Source organism: Thalassophryne amazonica, chromosome 6 (assembly GCF_902500255.1).
Source record: "Thalassophryne amazonica chromosome 6, fThaAma1.1, whole genome shotgun sequence".
NCBI lineage: Eukaryota > Metazoa > Chordata > Actinopteri > Batrachoidiformes > Batrachoididae > Thalassophryne > Thalassophryne amazonica.
This window is the reverse complement of record NC_047108.1, coordinates 113459785-113477976: the sequence shown is the minus strand read 5'-3', so window position 1 is coordinate 113477976 and position 18192 is coordinate 113459785. Positions and strand designations below refer to the sequence as shown.

At 39.9% G+C, this 18192-nt stretch overlaps 1 protein-coding gene and 1 long non-coding RNA gene across 2 annotated transcripts in view; one reads left to right on the top strand and one right to left on the bottom strand.

The window, feature by feature from the left end:
- espn (espin) overlaps positions 1-18192 on the top strand; it is a 142370-nt gene that overhangs the window by 101507 nt on the left and 22671 nt on the right. The window contains 4 exon segments of the mRNA XM_034173173.1: positions 2546-2603; positions 13205-13349; positions 13547-13643; positions 13646-13917. Of these exon segments, the coding sequence (XP_034029064.1) occupies positions 2546-2603; positions 13205-13349; positions 13547-13643; positions 13646-13917 (572 nt within the window).
- LOC117512937 lies at positions 1933-9308 on the bottom strand. The gene is made up of 3 exons (XR_004561422.1): positions 9157-9308; positions 3320-3427; positions 1933-2583 (listed from the first exon to the last, which is right to left on the bottom strand). It is a non-coding gene; the product is annotated as an uncharacterized LOC117512937 (long non-coding RNA).

Sequence of the window (18192 nt, the reverse complement as noted above, 5' to 3'; positions counted from 1 at the left end):
ATAAGGCAAGAACCGGGTCTGGGACTAAACGTATATGACAAATCTCAGAGAGCATCTGAAATACCATTGTCCAGTAATTGTAGATGTTTGGACAGCTCCAAAAGGTATGAGCCAATGAGGCCGGACTCTGGCCACAACGGTCACATGATGGGTCTGTCCCAGGAAACATTTTAGTCAAATGTTGCTTGGACAGATGAAGTCTATGCAAAACTTTAAATTGCAATAATCAGTGTCGAGCGCAGATTGAATATGAGTGGACATTATCCTGAGCCTTGTTCCATTGGGAGTCCGATATGTTACTCCAAGGTCCTTTTGCCAAGCTTCCTTCAGGTGGCCTAGAGAGGGCAGATATTCCATATCTGACAGATCATTATAGACCTTAGAAATTGAGCCCTTTGTCAGTGGGTCATTTAAAATAATTGAGTTCAACTCGTATTCAGGGGGGTCGACCGGGAAAAGAGGGAAACATCTTCACAAAGCTGCGGACTTGTAAAAATTTAAAGAAATCTCCCCTGTTAATGTTATACTTCTCTTTTAGTTGATCAAAATTAGCAAAAGTGCCTTGTATAAAAAGGTCACGAAAACAGTGTATCCCTTTAGTTTCCCATTGCTTAAAAGATGTACCTATAAGCCCTGGGGCAAACTCATGATTACCCATTATTGGAGCAAGTACTGAACTCATCTTCCAACTGAGGAGTCTCCTAAGCTGGCGCCAAATTTTTACTGAATGATTAACTACATTTTTCACTTTCGAAATAGATGTCTTAACAGAAGAATAGACCAGTGCCCGCAGTGAAGATGGGTGACAGCTATGATTTTTTTTCTTTAATATTTATTTCATTCATTTAAAAGAAAAAACAAAAAGCATCACAACACCAGAATGAAAAGGAGCAGGAAGAAGAACAAGTCTTATGATTTCTGCCCCTTTTAACAATACAATCTTTCAATATCCAGCATTATAGTCAACATTATTTAACAGATTGCATTTCTTTAACTTGTCACATACCACTGACCCATTTCATAATTATGACCATTAATTAATAGATTACATCTCTGACAGGTTACATTTTAAACTTAAGACACTCCAAACATTATTAACAGATTACCTTTTTTTTTTACTTTCTTGCAGCCCACTGACTTATTTCATAGTTTCATACTTAATACATCTAATTTAATGTTTTTTAAATAATTTAAGCGACCTTAATTCTTTAATTTCTTTATTAAGATTGTTCCATAATTTGACACCATTTACTGCAATACTCCTTTCCTTTACTTTGGTTCTAAATCTTGTTTTTTTTAAAGACTTCTATTCCTTTCAGTTTATAACTACTAATTGAGTAGTAGACTACTAACTAATTGAGAAAATGTTGACAAATGAATATCACAGACGGCACATGCGGTTTAATTTGACAGAACGTCTGCAAATTCACATGCTGCATGCAAAATACAGAGGCTGCGCAAAACAACAGAATGACTTGAGTACTCGCTGGACAAAAAGAGGTTTCCAACCGCTGGACTTCTACTGACTTCCAATGTTCAATTCAAATTAAAATAATAAAACACAAAATCATACTTAGTTTAAGAGTAAAATCATCAGTAAAGGAAATAAATTTACTTAGCTAACAGAGCACCATGATGTGTTGAGAAGTCCATCAGTTAAAAAGAAACCTGTGTGTTGTTGGTGCAGTTTGTAACGTGGCTGTTTATGAGTGAATTCACAGAAATCACATGCTGCGAGTTATATTTGTTTGTGTTCCCTGTTTTCAAGCATATTCTCAATTAGATTTTTGTTTTGGTTTTGGGGGTTTTTTAGACCAATGACCTGTTGTAAAATTGATTCAGGTGTTTTTTTATTTTTATTTTTTGTATTTGTCTTCTCTGTATTTCCTTGTTTTCTTAATTTGTAAATGCTGCGGTGTCTCTCAGCCTCCATACAAATAATATGCGTCATTTCACTATGACACAACCACCGTATATTTACGGCCAAACAAAACACCATTTATGTTTGGACTGAGCTGATCCTGGCAGCGAGCGGTCCAGTTCTTATCTCTAAAGTCTCATTTCTGTTTTAAAAATGTTATAATTTCTCAGTGCATTTTGATGCACAAAAATATAAAGTTTGTGGTTTTGTTCACTGAAGCTCATCTGTGATTTTTCAAAAAAATACATGAATGTGTGAATATTGTGCTGAAGTCATTAATGACATATGGTTTAGTTGGAATTCCAAACTATCATCTCAGTTTTGGAAGTCGTCCTCTGGCACTCGTGAGGCCGTCGTGGGGAAAAAAATCCCTGCAGAACATAACTGCAGCTGAGTTTGATATTTTGGTGGCAACCAGTTGATGGAAACATATTTTGTTGCTCTTCAAATTGCTCCTCTGCTTCTTCACTCCACAGCTGTTTCTAAATTATCAGTTCAAATATCTTTTTCCTTTTTGGCATTCATGTTCACCTCTGTTTAAATCCTCTTCATCTCCACCGCTTTTCTCTCTTTTTTCTCTCTTTTTGGCCTGCTGTGGTCTGTTCTCACCGTTGCTTCCTGAAGGCGGGGCTTTGCCTGTCTCTCAGGCAGAGGGCGGGGCTCTAAGACAGAAGAAGAGTAAGTAAAAAAAAAAAAAAAATTACAAACTTTCAACTAATCCATCAAATCTGTTCAGAACAGCAACAGAACAACTTCAGCATCATTAAACAATGCAACAATCTTTTTTTCTGAAAATAACAAAGGGAAAATGTACTGCCACCTGCTGGTAGCACAGAGTAATGCTAGTGTAGGCTTTTTTTATTGCTTCTAGGATCCTGCTGAAGTTTTTTATTCGAACACACAAACAGAGGAAACATGATAAGGTACTATGCCTCAGTAAGAATATACTAATAATGAATGTTTGAGTACAATGGTACGAATATTTCATGAGGTGAAAGATGGAACGGACCATTCAACGAGGCAAAGCCAAGACCCATGTTTAGCTAAACGCCGCCCCCCAATACTGTGAGCATGCACGGCGTGCAATAGCACATTGTAGCACCAAAATTGCATGTTAAAAAGAACTATTGCACAGTCAATGAAACAACGGCAAACGGTACAAATAATCCATAGCAGTAATACTCAGCCGTTATATAATGTATAACATACTATGCATGAACAAGGGTGATAATCATCCAGTATGTTTCTCAGTGGCCTACTACAAATGATAACATTCGTTCAACGCACTAAAATCTACTTCAACATGTCACAGGAGGTACATTCTGTTGATGATTTTCATGTATTCATCAAATTTACATTTATTTGAGAGAAATTCATTTGAAAATTGAAAGGGCTCACGTTGTGTGAAGGGGTGAAAGTTGCTCTTCCGAGGTGTACTCCTGCGTACCGGCCGGAGAGGACTGGATCTCTCTTCCCACTGCGTTGCAGCTTACTTTCACCCCTGTGCTGCAAAAATAAGGACAAGCTTGTAAATCTGAAATCAAAGGCTGAACTTCCTCACACTTTATTAATGTGGCTATTTTACTGAACATTACATAACTAATTCATACATCACAACCAGCTCACTGATAACCAAAATTTTGGCCATATATACATATACTCATTTCGGGAAAAACTAACAAACACGGATAATCACACATTTTACATTGCAGATACCTCAGAATGAATTTACAGCAGAAATATTTATTTAGAATACAAAATAAATACATAACACAGCACTGTACTTCATTGTTCACACTTCTGGCCTGACTTGAAGAACTTTTTTTTTCTTTGCTTTGCCAATTAAAATTTTCCTCTTTATACTGTTTTAGAGAAATCCCCTGAATTGCTAATATTTTTCAAGCATATTCTCAGATGCTGTCATCAGCCAAGTGTGAGTGCGTCTTTGTGGAAGGTTAAGTAAAAAGAATAAAATGGACATATTACAGTGAGGAGTAGCGATTTGCCAGTAATCAAGGATTTAGATGACTGTGTGAGTCTTTAACAACACAGAACAATCTGCATAAATTATGCAGCTTGTGTCACAGCTCTGTTTCTCTCACTCTCACTTCCTCTTTCCCCAACAGTTAATGCACTTTGTCAAATGTAGAACAAATGATCACATATGAAGAAGTTAATTTTGTTTTTGTAAATGTGAATTGTGGCGGCACTTGCGGCGTCCACACACGGGTTTACATGCATAAAATTATCTGTGGGTCTTCATGGACCTTTTGCATTATGATGGGATTGAATTGAGTAAGAAGTTTGACTATATGAGGAAAATCCCAACCAGGGCAGATGACGAGTCTTGTTCCTGCCTCAGTACATGCAGGGTTGGGTGGTAATGGATGACATGTAATTGGGATTATGTAATCAGATTACAAGAACTAGAATCAAACCACATTACATTGGAAAAATATGTAATCAAATTCTAATTGCATCGTTGAGGATTGTTTCTTTACATTTTTCATCATTAGAATATGGTCATTTTAAAATGATGAAATCTTTTTCTATGATCCAATGCTATTTGGCAGCTCAGGCACAGTTGAGTGCGGGCGCTAAAGGGGTAAAATATGACGCATATGATGTAATTTCTCTAACGGGGCACCAACCACAGCATTTCAATTGGTTTTTTGGGCAAATTACACACAAAGTGAAAATGCAAAAAAAAAAAAGTGAAGATGCGGTGGAAAGTGGACATGTGTTGTGGTTTGTTTCTGACCCGGAGCACAAATGTGTCGAGGCGGTTCTGCAGGTGAGAGAACGAAGCATCTCTGGTTAGCTGTGTAATCTAACACTTACCGACACGACATCTCCCATCTGCCTCGTCTTTTCTTCTCCAATGGGAACCGAAAAAAAAACTACTTTTCGCGACTGCTTCAGTGATTGCAGCCGAAAACAAACTAGTACAGTTATGCTGTGTATTTATTGCACAACGGAGCGCAGGTCCCCATAAATGGTCAAATCCTGCAATATCACGCAAGATTCAAACGAGACTGCAGTGCCCAATTCACTCATCAACTGCAGCTCTACTCATGTAGCCACGAGAAGTCAGTCGGGAGCCAATAGTCTGTCTTATTTTTAAGACTAGTTGCGACACATACAAGTACAAGAAGAAAACCTTTGCAAGGTCGACTTGAGCAGCAGCAGTCTGTCTGCGACACTTTGTGGAAAAGAAAAAAATTTGAATTTTAAGATGTCAAGATGTTTGTCACATGCAAAAATATACAATATGTAAAATGCAGTGAAAAGTGTCTTTGTACCTGCGCTGACAACAACAATAGCAAAAGCACGCGAGCATAAACACAAAAGTAAAAGGTGCAATAAAAATGAACTAATGTATACATATATACACATACATATACATGTATATATATATACATATATATATATATATATATATATATATATATATATACATACATACACACACAAAATATTGTTTACAGATGTACAATTATGCAGATGAGTTGTCAGGGGAGTTATGCAAAATGTAATAGGGGGGTTAAATATGCAAAGAAAAAAACAGAAAAATGAAATTCCCTGTTTCAAATTCAATAAACAAATGGCCTGGGGGAAGAAGCTTTTCCTCATCCTCTCGGTACTGGTTCTCAAGCAACGGAACCGACGACCAGATGGCAACCGAGAGAGGAGGGAATGTCCAGGGTGATGGGGCAGGCTGGGGATCTTCTCTGCCCTCGACCTGCATCTTTTAGAGAAAATGTCATGCAGGCTCAGGCAGTCCTCTCCGCAGAGTGGACTACTCTCTTAAGGCGCCATTAATTAGGCGAAGTGGGGCTTATCAATAACAATTTCTCCTAGGTTTCCCAAGAGTAATAGGAGCCATTGATTGCACGCAAATCCCAATCAGTGCACCACTGGGAGTGCACGAGGGCGATTATGTCAATCGCAAATCTTTTCACAGTATCAATGTGCAGGTATAGCCGTTCTATTCGGCCTATTTCATATACCCATTATCGTGTAGTCCACTCTAAGCTCACCTTCTTTTCACTTATTTCAGCCACATAAGGGTTGCTTTGGTTTGGGTGATTTTTCTAAATATTCTAATATACAATTACTATAATTACATATTTCACATTCTTTTTCTCCCCACATGGGGCTGTCCTGTTGAATAACCTTAATGCCAAAGTGATATATATGTAACTGTTAACAGAATGACCATTAATGGCTTTAAATCCTTAGATAGGTAGCCTATTTAGGAACCATTAAATTAACCTAACATCTATTAGAAGGCCTATGCCCACTTCTGAATCGTGTTGCATCTGGGCGTAATTAATGAAAGAAGGTCATTATTTTACACATATCAGACATTCCACAGGCTAATCATCTGTAACAGATTGGAGAACACTTGAATTGTACTTACGCATTTACCCGATCAGCAATACGTTGCCAACAAGCCTGTCTTGCTTTATTGGCAGACAATGTGTTCGATTTCCCCCTTAACGTTAATTTAAATTCCTCGTAGCTCCGCATAATAATCGTGCATTCTTCTTCGGTAAAGTAAGGTGACCACGCCATCATTGAAAAATGGTGACGTGCACTGCAACCTGCCCCTTTTATGTGAATGCGCACAAACTCCAATTAGGTTAACACAGGTTCAACAAATCAACAGCTTAATTAGCGTCGTAGTACCGATTAACACCACTTGAGAACACCAGGTTTTGTCAGCCCCGGTTTAAGGAGTTAACCCTGGGTTACATCTCAGCAGTGATGCCAGTCTAATCTGACCACTTTTTTTAGTAACGAGTAATCTAACGCGTTAATCTTTCCAAATCAGTAATCAGATTAAAGTTACTTCTCCATGTCACTGTGCGTTACTATTATTTTTCATTGTGGGTCGACAGCAGCATTAAACTTGGTCCGTGGGCAGGAGGTCGGGGTTCGACTGAACTGCCCACTTTAAGCGAGCTGTGAGCTTTTCATCCACTTTTTTTGCAGTTGCTTGACTCGTCGTCTCCTCTTAAAGCACGGTGATCAGCACACCTGCACTGAGCTTTACAAAGACATTTTTATACTTTTTTTCCTCCTTTATTTAGAATTCTGAGCTGAGCCGCTCTGTATCTGCACGTTAAAACAGCTGATCCTCCGCGACGCGTCAACAACTAACACTATTTTCCACTCAAATGCACCTAAACTCTCTTTCTGAGGACCACATGATGTGAAAACACAATAAAACTTTCTTACCTGTAAATCTGGTCACGTTTTCTGCGTAATAAATGTTATCCATTCTTTGTGCTCAAACGCCAAAGTAGGGGCGAATCCAGATGGAATGGGGGCGTGGGGGAGGGATGTGCCCCCCTCACAACACCCCTAGATTAAAGGTCCAGTTTTGAAGCCTTTTTTTACTACAACTACTAATACTACTTAAAATAATATTAATTTCGACAAGTAAAATATTAGAGAGAATTTAAATGTTAGAAAAATGCTAGAATGAATTTAATAGTTACATTTATAAACAATGTAGGTTCGAAATTGCAATTTTACTGTTACAGTGCTGTCAACAGTTAAATATGAGGTCAAGAAAGAGGTCTTTATTTTACTTTTTATAAAACAAGTATTTATTTTCATTGAAGTCAAGAAAGGGTGACTATAAAGTAAGTTTTGGCAAAAGAGGTATCATTGTCATGTTGAGGTGGCAGAGGGTTGTTGTCGGCAGCTGGGAAAAGTAACTAAAAAAGTAACTAGTAATCTAACTTAGTTACTTTTACAATTGAGTAATCAGTAAAGTAACTAAGTTACTTTTTCAAGGAGTAATCAGTAATTGGATTACTTTTTCAAAGTAACTGTGGCAACACTGCATCTCAGTAAGTTAACCCCGCTTCATAGTCAATCAATCAATCAATTTTATTTATATAGCGCCAAATCACAACAAACAGTTGCCCCAAGGCGCTTTATATTGTAAGGCAAGGCCATACAATAATTACGGAAAAACCCCAACGGTCAAAACGACCCCCTGTGAGCAAGCACTTGGCGACAGTGGGAAGGAAAAACTCCCTTTTAACAGGAAGAACCCTCCAGCAGAACCAGGCTCAGGGAGGGGCAGTCTTCTGCTGGGACTGGCTGCGGCTGAGGGAGAGAACCAGGAAAAAGACATGCTGTGGAGGGGAGCAGAGATCAATCACTAATGATTAAATGCAGAGTGGTGCATACAGAGCAAAAAGAGAAAGAAACACTCAGTGCATCATGGGAACCCCCCAGCAGTCTAAGTAGTACAGGCCCCAGGTGTCTTTTATACAGGTAACAAGTTCAAACAGGTGCAATTAATACAGGTAAAGAGTGCAGAATAAGAGGGCTTCTTAAACAAAAATTAACAGGTCTGTGTGAGCCAGAATTCTTGTTGGTTGGTTAGTGTTCAAATACTTATTTGCAGCAGTAACATACAAATAAATTATTTAAAAAACTCATACATTGCGATTACCGGATTTTTTTGTTGTTGTTGTTGTTTTGTTTTTTTTTTGTTGTTGTTTTTTTAGATTATGTCTCTCACAGTGGACATGCACCTAAGATGAAAATTTCAGACCCCTCCACGATTTGTAAGTGGGAGAACTTGCAAAATAGCGGGTGTTCAAATACTTATTTTCCTCACTGTGTATATATATATATATATATATATGATTGAAACATTTCTGTGCACCATCCTGAACATGACAACACATATGAATATTTTACTGTTAATTCTTCACTGCAGCATATGAAAACAGTTTTTGAAATTAATTTTGAGGTTGCTTATGCCACAGATTTTTTTTTCACAAAAGGCTAAGTTTATACAAATTTAACGTTAGGTTCAGTGGATTATCGAGTCATGTTTAAAGTATCAGCAAACTGATTTTAATTATTACTGGAATGAAGTGAACCCGGTGGTGCTCGACCCTGTGGAGAACAGATTCGAGCGTCACAGCTCTGCCTCCCCGTCTTCTCACTCTGGCAAATTACACCTTCAGCCAAGACAAAATTCAAAGTGTTTGAAGCTTTTCTTTCCAATCATTGCTCAAACACAAAGGTGCACCAAAACAGCCCAGTTACATTTCTTTTATCCTTCAAGCACATCAAGTTCCAGAACAAAACTTGTCTTTCGTGGACAAAGTGAGGCAGAAACTCAGAATGTGGTTGATCCTGGATACGAACTGCCCAATATGTTTCAGACCATGAGAGCACATGGAGTTCTGGCCATTTACTTGGAGAGGCTGCTGGGAAGGCGGGTCCAGCAGAGTGAAGCAGGGTCAAAGGGCGACTCCATCCGTCCGTGCACGTACGTGTGCGCGTTAATTCCTGGCCGGCTTGCCAGTGACTCACTGTCACTTCCAGTTACTGGTGATTCCTTTAGATTCCCTCCAACTGTGATGGAGAGAGACAGAGAGGGAGAGAGAGAGTGGGGGGGGGGAGCAGGCTGGTGAGGCTTCATGTCCAGCACGGAACATTTTTCTTCTTTTATTTATTTTTCTTAACGAAGACTTTTACAAAATGAGACATCGATGAGAGCGAGAAGAAATCTGAATTCAGAGGTTTAGAGTCACTGAAACAGGTGAGCTCGATACAGCTTCTTCTGTTTTATTTACAACAATAATTGTGTATAAAAGGAATGTTTGCAATTAAGCGTGTAACTGCTGGAATAATTTTGACTGTCTCCTCTGGTTATAGCTTTTTTATTAATGGGTCCTATATTTTTCACATATTTTATTTTTTTAGTACATTAGTATTGGTGATGTGATCATTTCTATTCAGATTTCCAATGTACTGCATTTAATTAAATATATGGTGCCGCTGTCAGCACAACTTTCACAGGACCCAAATTAGTGGCAGCTCTGTTGACACTAATAATAAAGGTTTAAATAACGCCATTTATCTGATAGAGAAGTAATTGGAAATTTACAGTTTACATTTTAACAATAATCAATTTATTAATTATTAATCAACATTTTATTTTAATGTATTAACTAATGGATTCATAACATACATATAATATATATATGTATATATATAGTGACACTGTGACTTAGTGGTTAGCACTGTTGCCTCGCAGCAAGAAGGTCATGGGATTGATACCCACCTGTGGCCTTTCTGTGTGTTCTCCCCGTGTTGTGTGGGTTCTCTCGGGGTCCTCCGGCTTCCTCCCATATCCAAAGACACGTATTTAGGTGGATTGGAAACTTTAAATTGTCTGTAGGTGTGAATGTGTTTTTTGTCTTTATGCGTCCCTGCGACAGCCTGACGTCTTGTCCAGGGTGTATGGTGTAGGGTGTTTACTCCCTATGACTGCTGGGATGGGCTCCAGCCCCCCGTGACCCTTGATTACAGTAAGCAGGTATAGAACATGAATGAATAATTAATTAAATAAATTGTCTCCAGTTAGCTATATATTAGTAGATGAGGGTCGATGGCAGATCAGTTTGTTTACCTTTAGGCTTTAGAAATAGATAAGTTCATCGTTATTAATTTTTGGGTCCATTAAACACAAAGTAACATTCTGAAGCAGTTTGTGTGTCTGCTTAGTTTTGATTGTCTGCTAAGAAATAATCTTGAATTAATAATCTTTGTCTTCTTTAGACTTTTGACAAAGCTCGTGTTCAGTCTGGATAGAATATTGATTACTGTCATAAATGTTTGGAGAATAGGCATGATAGATGGAGTCTCTCACCTTCTGGATAGGAACATAATAGCTCACAAACAATAAATTATCATCTTGTTATTCACCAAAGTGAAAGGGAAATGATGATGAAGATTAGCTGATTAAAATGACGTGAATTTTGATGCACTCAGTCGGTCTGAAAAGCAGTGGTTAATGTTTATGTAATATCTCATAGATGTGTCGCCACCTGCTGGATGGTTATGTAGGCTGGATTGATGACGTATTAAAAGCAGGCGTGGTTGTCGGTGACGGATGCTGAACATTTCAACGTAGAAATGTACTAAACCAGAGATGCAAACTTTGTGGTTACATTCTAAAACTGGTTACATTCTAAAATGAACTGGTCACACGCACAACCCTGAGGAAAGAATTCTATATGAATTTACCCAGAGAGCAAGAGAAGATGGTTGTCTGAGGTACACAATGAACGTGATCTGTAAGAGAGGAACAGCGGTAGTTTCCCATAGAATTGTACTAAATCAGAGACATTCCCCAAGCGTCCACAAGAGCATAGAAACGCCCTTGGTCCTGGGTGGCAATGACTTGGACAGACAACCAGTCCATCACCACCTCTCCAAAATCATCTCTCTACTGTAGCCAGGTAAAACATGAGCGTCCTCTTGGTCTTCTCCTGTCGCTGGGGTCCTCAGCACTGAGACAGGTGCGTGCTGGAGCGTACAGAGAGAAATGTGCCACTTGGCCAAAACGTCACAATGCAAGTGAGATTCTTCATCGGATTCTCCCTACGTACACCTCAGTCTCAGTCACGGCAGCTTGTGGTTATGAAAAGTACATTAATGTATGGGTTTGTGATGGGGGTACGAAAATGGGGTGCTTTTCGTAAGAGGGGCACAAATTATTTTTGTGACGGGGGTGCAAAATATGGGATGAAAGGGGGTCGGGGGTCATGGTTAACATTTGGGGAGGGTAGACACTTACGCTATGGTTATGGTTAGAGTTAGGAGAAGGGGAAGACTATGAATAACAAAATAAAAAAAGTGTCACAAAAGCGGGGGCATGTAAAAAAAACAAACAAAAAAAAACATGAGACCGAGCTGCTAAGTAACCGCTCGTTAGACAAAAAGTCATTCCCGTGGACATAGATTATAGAACCTTTCAACAAGTTTACATACTCGGTCTCACAAGTCCCCAAATCATGCCTTGAAGATTCTTACGAAGACCGGCTGGATTCTAGTCTATAAACCCGTTTCAGCCCTGCTCCGAACAAGTTGGGTGTGTGACGTCATCTGACCACGCCCCCTCTGTTGAAGGGGATGCAGCTCAAATTTCACTGGGAGCGAGCGGCGGTGAAATAACTACTGTAGTTCTGTGTTGCACCTGAGTGAACAGTACTGCAGACTCTGGTCCAGATGGCTCAGAGAAGTGACAGGAACCACAAGATCTGAGTCATTTCAAGGAGCCAAAATTAAAGCTGGAGGGCTGTGAGGCAGACTCTGTGTGCGGAATGAACACCAAGTGGAGGAGTGTCACCCACCTGTAGGAGGTGCTAAGTTCCCAAGATGACATCATTTCAGGAAAATCTCTGATTGTGAACGTACATTTTGTGAAAGATGGAGCATGCAAAAACCTTCCTTGTTTTTGGAGTTTAAAAACTCTTAGCAAACCACAGTTGAGTGCATTTTGAATATGAAACATTTAGAAATGTTATACACAGTCCATTTTGAGTGGTCTTAATCATGAAACAATCTAAATATAAGGATTATTCTTGATTATTAAGATTTTGTTATCATACAAATCTTCACTTTTGTGATGTATCCATCCCCCAACTTGCCAAAGTTGGGGGATGGATACATGAGCATTTTCAAGTCACTGAATATGTACTTGAGTTAATTCACATCTATCATTAAGAAATAAAAACAAACTACTCTGCCTTCAGGGGGCAGTTGTAGTGAGGGAAGCCACCAAGACACCCTGCACAAGTCTGAAGGAGTTAGTCTTCTGTGGCTGACTGGAGAGAAACTGCATGGTGCAACTTTTGTCTGTTGCATCACCGCTTCTACAGCTTCATGTGGAGTGGAACAGAGAGGGGGATATTTTTAAAAAGATGGGAAATTGCAGCTGGAGTTTTCCAGAAGGCATGTGAGAGACACAAGCCTGGAGTTTGAGTCTGTGAGCACTTTCAGTGGTCCTGCTGTCATCTAGAGAATTATGCTTCTTCCAATATTTCTTCACCTTGTTGAGAATGATAAGTCTCTGGGACGTCTAGATCTTGAACTGTTTTCTTTTATCCACATGTATTAAAGCTTAAAATGTAATTCCTTTTTGGTGGAGTTCAGAGCCAATATTGCAAAAACAGTCACAGTCCAAATGCTCGCAGACCTGGTTATCCACAAAATAATCTAGATGGACGGTACAGAAGATGATTTAATAGGTAACTGAAGTTAACCATAATGACCTCCTTTCACAGTCCAGCATGATTCAGGTCACTGCTGTCACCTGCCTGATTGGATGAAATATTAGCAGCTGAAATACCACCCAAGCCCTCTCTGCTTTCCCTTCTTCTGTCTATCTCACCCTTTCTTTCTGTCCCTCTTTCTTTTTGCCCGGTTTCACTTTTCTGCTCCCTTTGTCTGCAGGCACCAATCTTTCAACATGATGTCCCCCACTGGAGACAACTCGGAGCTGCTGGCAGAGATCAAAGCCGGGAAGAGCCTGAAGCCTACGCCCCACAGTAAAGGCTACACCACCGTCTACTCCAACAGCAGCCCCGCCGGCACCAACGTAGGTCCACACAAACCTCATCCAGAGCAGCCTGATTGTTCAGATACAGCCACTCTTCTTCTTCTTCTTCTTCTTCTTCTGTGCACAGTGTGGGATTGCACTGCTCTGTTCTTGGACCATGTGTATCTGATGGAAAAACCGTCTGTATGAGTACCAGGTGTAAACCAGGTTTCCTCCATGTTTTTATTCCTCACCAGGGAAGCACCGCTTCTCCACCTGAGACCCGTACACCGAGTCCACCAGCCACGCCCTCATCTCCACCACTCTGCAGCAAGCCCACCACCAGCCCGCCCGTCACCCGAGCCCCACCGGCTCCGGATCTGCTCGCACCTTGTCGAGCTCTACAAGCTACGAACAGCTCTCCTCCAACTCTGTTATCAATGGGAGCAGCGGTGGCAGCGGCGGCTTGGCGGGAGCAGAGTCAGGGCGGAAGATGAGCCTTGCAGATGTGGAGGCGCTGGTGCCCACCCTGGATGAACAGGGCAAAGCCATCCCAGAGTGGAAGCGACAGGTGATGGTGCGAAAGCTTCAGGTCAAGATGCAGGAAGAGGAGGAGTACAAGCGTAAGGTAGGAGTTCTAAGACACCCTTGAAGGAGTTCCAGGAGTTTTACTATGTTCTGTCGTTCTATCCCACTTGTGGTTAATTAAATTTAAAATTCTACACATGAAGTCAAACATGTTTTAATTTGAGACACACGAAGGGGATAGGTGTTAATTAAATTTGTTTTGCTTTATTTGCTGGAGTTTTACGCTCTACAAGTGAGCAGTTGGGTGGAACTCAAAAGGATTTATGTAACTGATTACCTCAGTTTTTTAAGTTTATGCACTCAAAAGTTTTTTCTCACTTTTTCAAATGTTTTCAGTTAGTGTTATTTCAAGTAAAAATACTGATTTAAATGAACTCTCAAATAGTGCTGCTGACAGTGAAAAGGTCCTGACTTTGAATCTGACCTTCTTGGTTCTTTGTGTGTGGAGTTTTCCCTGTGTTTGCATGGGTTCTTTCCAGGAGTTTGATGAATAGACCATTGTTACAGTGTTTGGCACATGCGCACTGAGTACTCCGCAGGTCGCTCCTGTGGAACTCCACAGGGAGCAGCGCCTTTTAATGCGGACATATACACAGACATGAACTGAAGCTGTGAACTGCAATAAATCTCTGTAACCCAAAGAACAGTGGACAGTGTCCCTTAAATGTGTCCCAGATGTGACAATCAGAACAATAAGACCATATTTAATGGAGAACATTTCCTCTGTCAGCTTTTTTTTCATGCCTTTATTAGTGAAAATCATTCATTATTACAAAAAAAACAGCCTGTGTGAAATTATGTTTAATGTCTTGATTGAAACATGCGTCGTACAAATGATAGCTGTATTTGGGAGGAAAGCCAGAGAAACAGTGGACATTTCAGTGTTCTCAGGCAAATTCAGAACACTATAAAAACGCAATGTTCCATCATTCATCAAAGACATTCAAGTGTATTGATCCAGTTGTCATGAAAAAAAACAACTAAAAGGAGCCTGCAGAGAGAGAGATGTTTCCTTAATTTCGCCAGTACCGAAAACAGTACCATTAAGGGGCCAGAGTTGATCAATGCTCTGGTCTTAATAATTTAGCCCAGGGCCCATTTAATGGCAGGCTTCGGGACTAATAGGTGCTCAGTTGGTAGAACAAGTTGTTTAGACACCTGGAGTTTCCTTGATCAAAACCTCACTCTTTTTGTCTGAATGCTTAATAAAAAAAGATACATTAATATGCTATTTTCATTGATTTATCTTTTTTTGTATTGCTTGTATTATATATACTCAACAAAAATATAAACGCAACACTTTTGGTTTTTGCTCCCATTTTGGGATGATGAACTCAAAGATCTAAAACTTTTTCCACATACACAGTATCACCATTTCCCTCAAATATTGTTCACAAACCAGTCTAAATCTGTGATAGTGAGCACTTCTCCTTTGCTGAGATAATCCATCCCACCTCACAGGTGTGCCATACCAAGATGCTGATTCAGACACCATGATTAGTGCACAGGTGTGCCTTAGACTGTCCACAATAAAGGCCACTCTGAAAGGTGCAGTTTTTGTTTTTATGGGGGGGGGATACCAGTCAGTATCTGGTGTGACCACCATTTGCCTCATGCAGTGCAACACATCTCCTTCGCATACCTGTGAAGAGAACACCTCTCCAACTGCCAAACGCCAGCGAATGTGAGCTTGTCCACTCAAGTCGGTTACGACGACGAACTGGAGTCAGGTCAAGACCCGATGAGGACGACGAGCATGCAGATGAGCTTCCCTGAGATGGTTTCCTGACAGTTTGTGGCAGAAATTCTTTGGTATGCAAACCGATTGTTTCAGCAGCTGTCCGAGTGGGCGGTCTCAGACGATCTTGGAGGTGAACATGCTGGAGTGGAGGTCCTGGGCTGGTGTGGTTACACATGGTCTGCAGTTGTTAGGCTGGTGGATGTACTGCCAAATTCTCTCAAACGCCTTTGGAGACGGCTTATGGTAGAGAAAATGAACATTCAATACACGAGCAACAGCTTGGTGACATTCCTGCTGGTCAGCATGCCAATTGCACACTCCCTCAGATCTTGCAACATCTGTGGCATTGTGCTGTGTGATAAAACTGCACCTCTCAGAGTGGCCTTTTATTGTGGGCAGTCTAAGGCACACCTGTGCACTAATCATGGTGTCTAATCAGCATCTGATATGGCACACCTGTGAGGGGGGATGGATTATCTCAGCAAAGGAGAAGTGCTCACTATCACAGATTTAGACTGGTTTGTGAACCATATTTGAGGGAAATGGTGATATTGTGTATGTGGAAAAAGTTTTAGATCTTGAGTCATCTCATACAAAATGGGAGCAAAACCAAAAGTGTTGCGTTTATATTTTTGAGTGTATAACACGAACTTCAAAACACTAACTTGTCCAAATATGAGTACCATATTTTTGAGTGCATAAGTTTAGAAAGTGTTAAAGGTTAAGTTGAGGTAATCAGTTCAATCAGTTATTTCGAGTTCTGCCTCTTGTTCAGCGTTATGATGTTTGAGAGTGTTTGAGTGTATTTATAGTATAAATGCATGGCATGGGTTGCTGGATTGCCGTTTTTCATTTCTTTTTGAATCAAAACATTGTTTGCTAAAACTCAAGATGAATGTTTACACTACTTTAATTTAACATCATACAATAGCAAGGTGGAAATCACAGTTTGAGTTTGGATAAGTTAACTGGTGGATAGATTATTGATATCAAAAATGTTAATCCTGATACCATTCCAAAAAAAACAAAAAAACACAAGGAAGTCAAATATCTTCAACATGACGCTGACAGTATTGAACTGACCATCAGGCTAAAAGACATCCTTAGTTATGTTACAGCAAACCACTGAGTGTTGTACTCGTCTTTGATAGCAGTGTTATAGGCAGACGTCTGAATGTCCATAAATTTTTGAAAATGAAATACAGTATGTGGTATCAGTTAAACACCGTCATTTGGGCTCAATGTGAATGCAGAACTATGTCTTTCAAAACACTGAAACTGCAATATACCGTTATAAAGAGTCATGAGGTTACTGGATGGAGATGTTGCAGGAGAATGAAAGGTCCAGGTCTTTGAAGCTTCAGTGCTTCCTGTTTACTGGGCAGAGGTGGCATGAAGTCACTGTCAAGTCATTCTCAAGTCATTAATCTGCAAGTCCCAAGTCAAGTCTCAAGTCAGCTTGCAAACAATTGGTGGTCATTATAATTGGTGGTCGTTATGACTTGAGACTTGACTTGAGACTTGCTGATTCATGACTTGAGAGTGACTTGATGGTGGCTTTGTCCCACCTCTGGTTACTGGGCCGATCCGCATGCAAGTGCCTCAGTGCTGAGGACCCAGTGCCTGCAGAAGACCAAGGACATGCCCATGTTTCACCTGGCTGTAGCAGATGAGATGGTTACTTCCCAGAGGTGGAGATGGGCCATTTGCTTGCTTTGGTGGTTACCATTCAGCACCCAGGATAGTTCCATGGTGTGGTGGATGCACCAGATTGTGGTACCAGTGCATACTCCCAGACTAGACTTATCGCATTCTTGCATTTCATGTTTAATTTAAAGTACTGGTAGTAAAAACATACATGGCCATAGTTATTTATGTATTTAGTACACATAAACCAACTGGAAATTTAAAAAGTAAGTTGTTAGCATTATTTCGTTGTTGTTTTGAGCATTTGTTGGATTTGTAGGTCACCTCATTGACTGTCGTGGATTACTTCCTCAGCAAAGTTTAAAAAAAAGATTCCTGCAAATGATGCAGTTGTCGCATTTGAGTACAGCATTCAGAAGTGTTTAACATGACTAGAGTTGGAAACCAGTGATTTCTCTATTAAACATACTACAAAATCATAGATAATTTAAACGTAAGTGAAATATTTTTCTGTATAAATTACACCTGCCATACAAGGCTTATCTTTTTCTGAATATAGAACTCACTTTCTGACATAGATTCCCCGTGGGTGAGTTTAACAACATATGTAGTGTGCACATGCACTCTGTAGTGCATGTGCACACTACAGCATATGGTGTTGCTCAACACAAGGACTTTATATTACAAATTAGCAAGCTGGACAAATAAACGTGGATAGATTTGGGTTTCATGCGTTGGGTTATTTTATTATATAGGGTTTTTTATATTGAAATTTAGTTCCTTTAGTGCATTAATTCCTGGGATGCCTAATATAATTGGTTGTTGTTGTGTTAACGAACGTATGTAACAGAGTATAAACTGCAGCACCTTCCAAACTAGTTTAAAAAGAAAAACAACTTAAAAAGTGACATTACATCTGGAAAATAT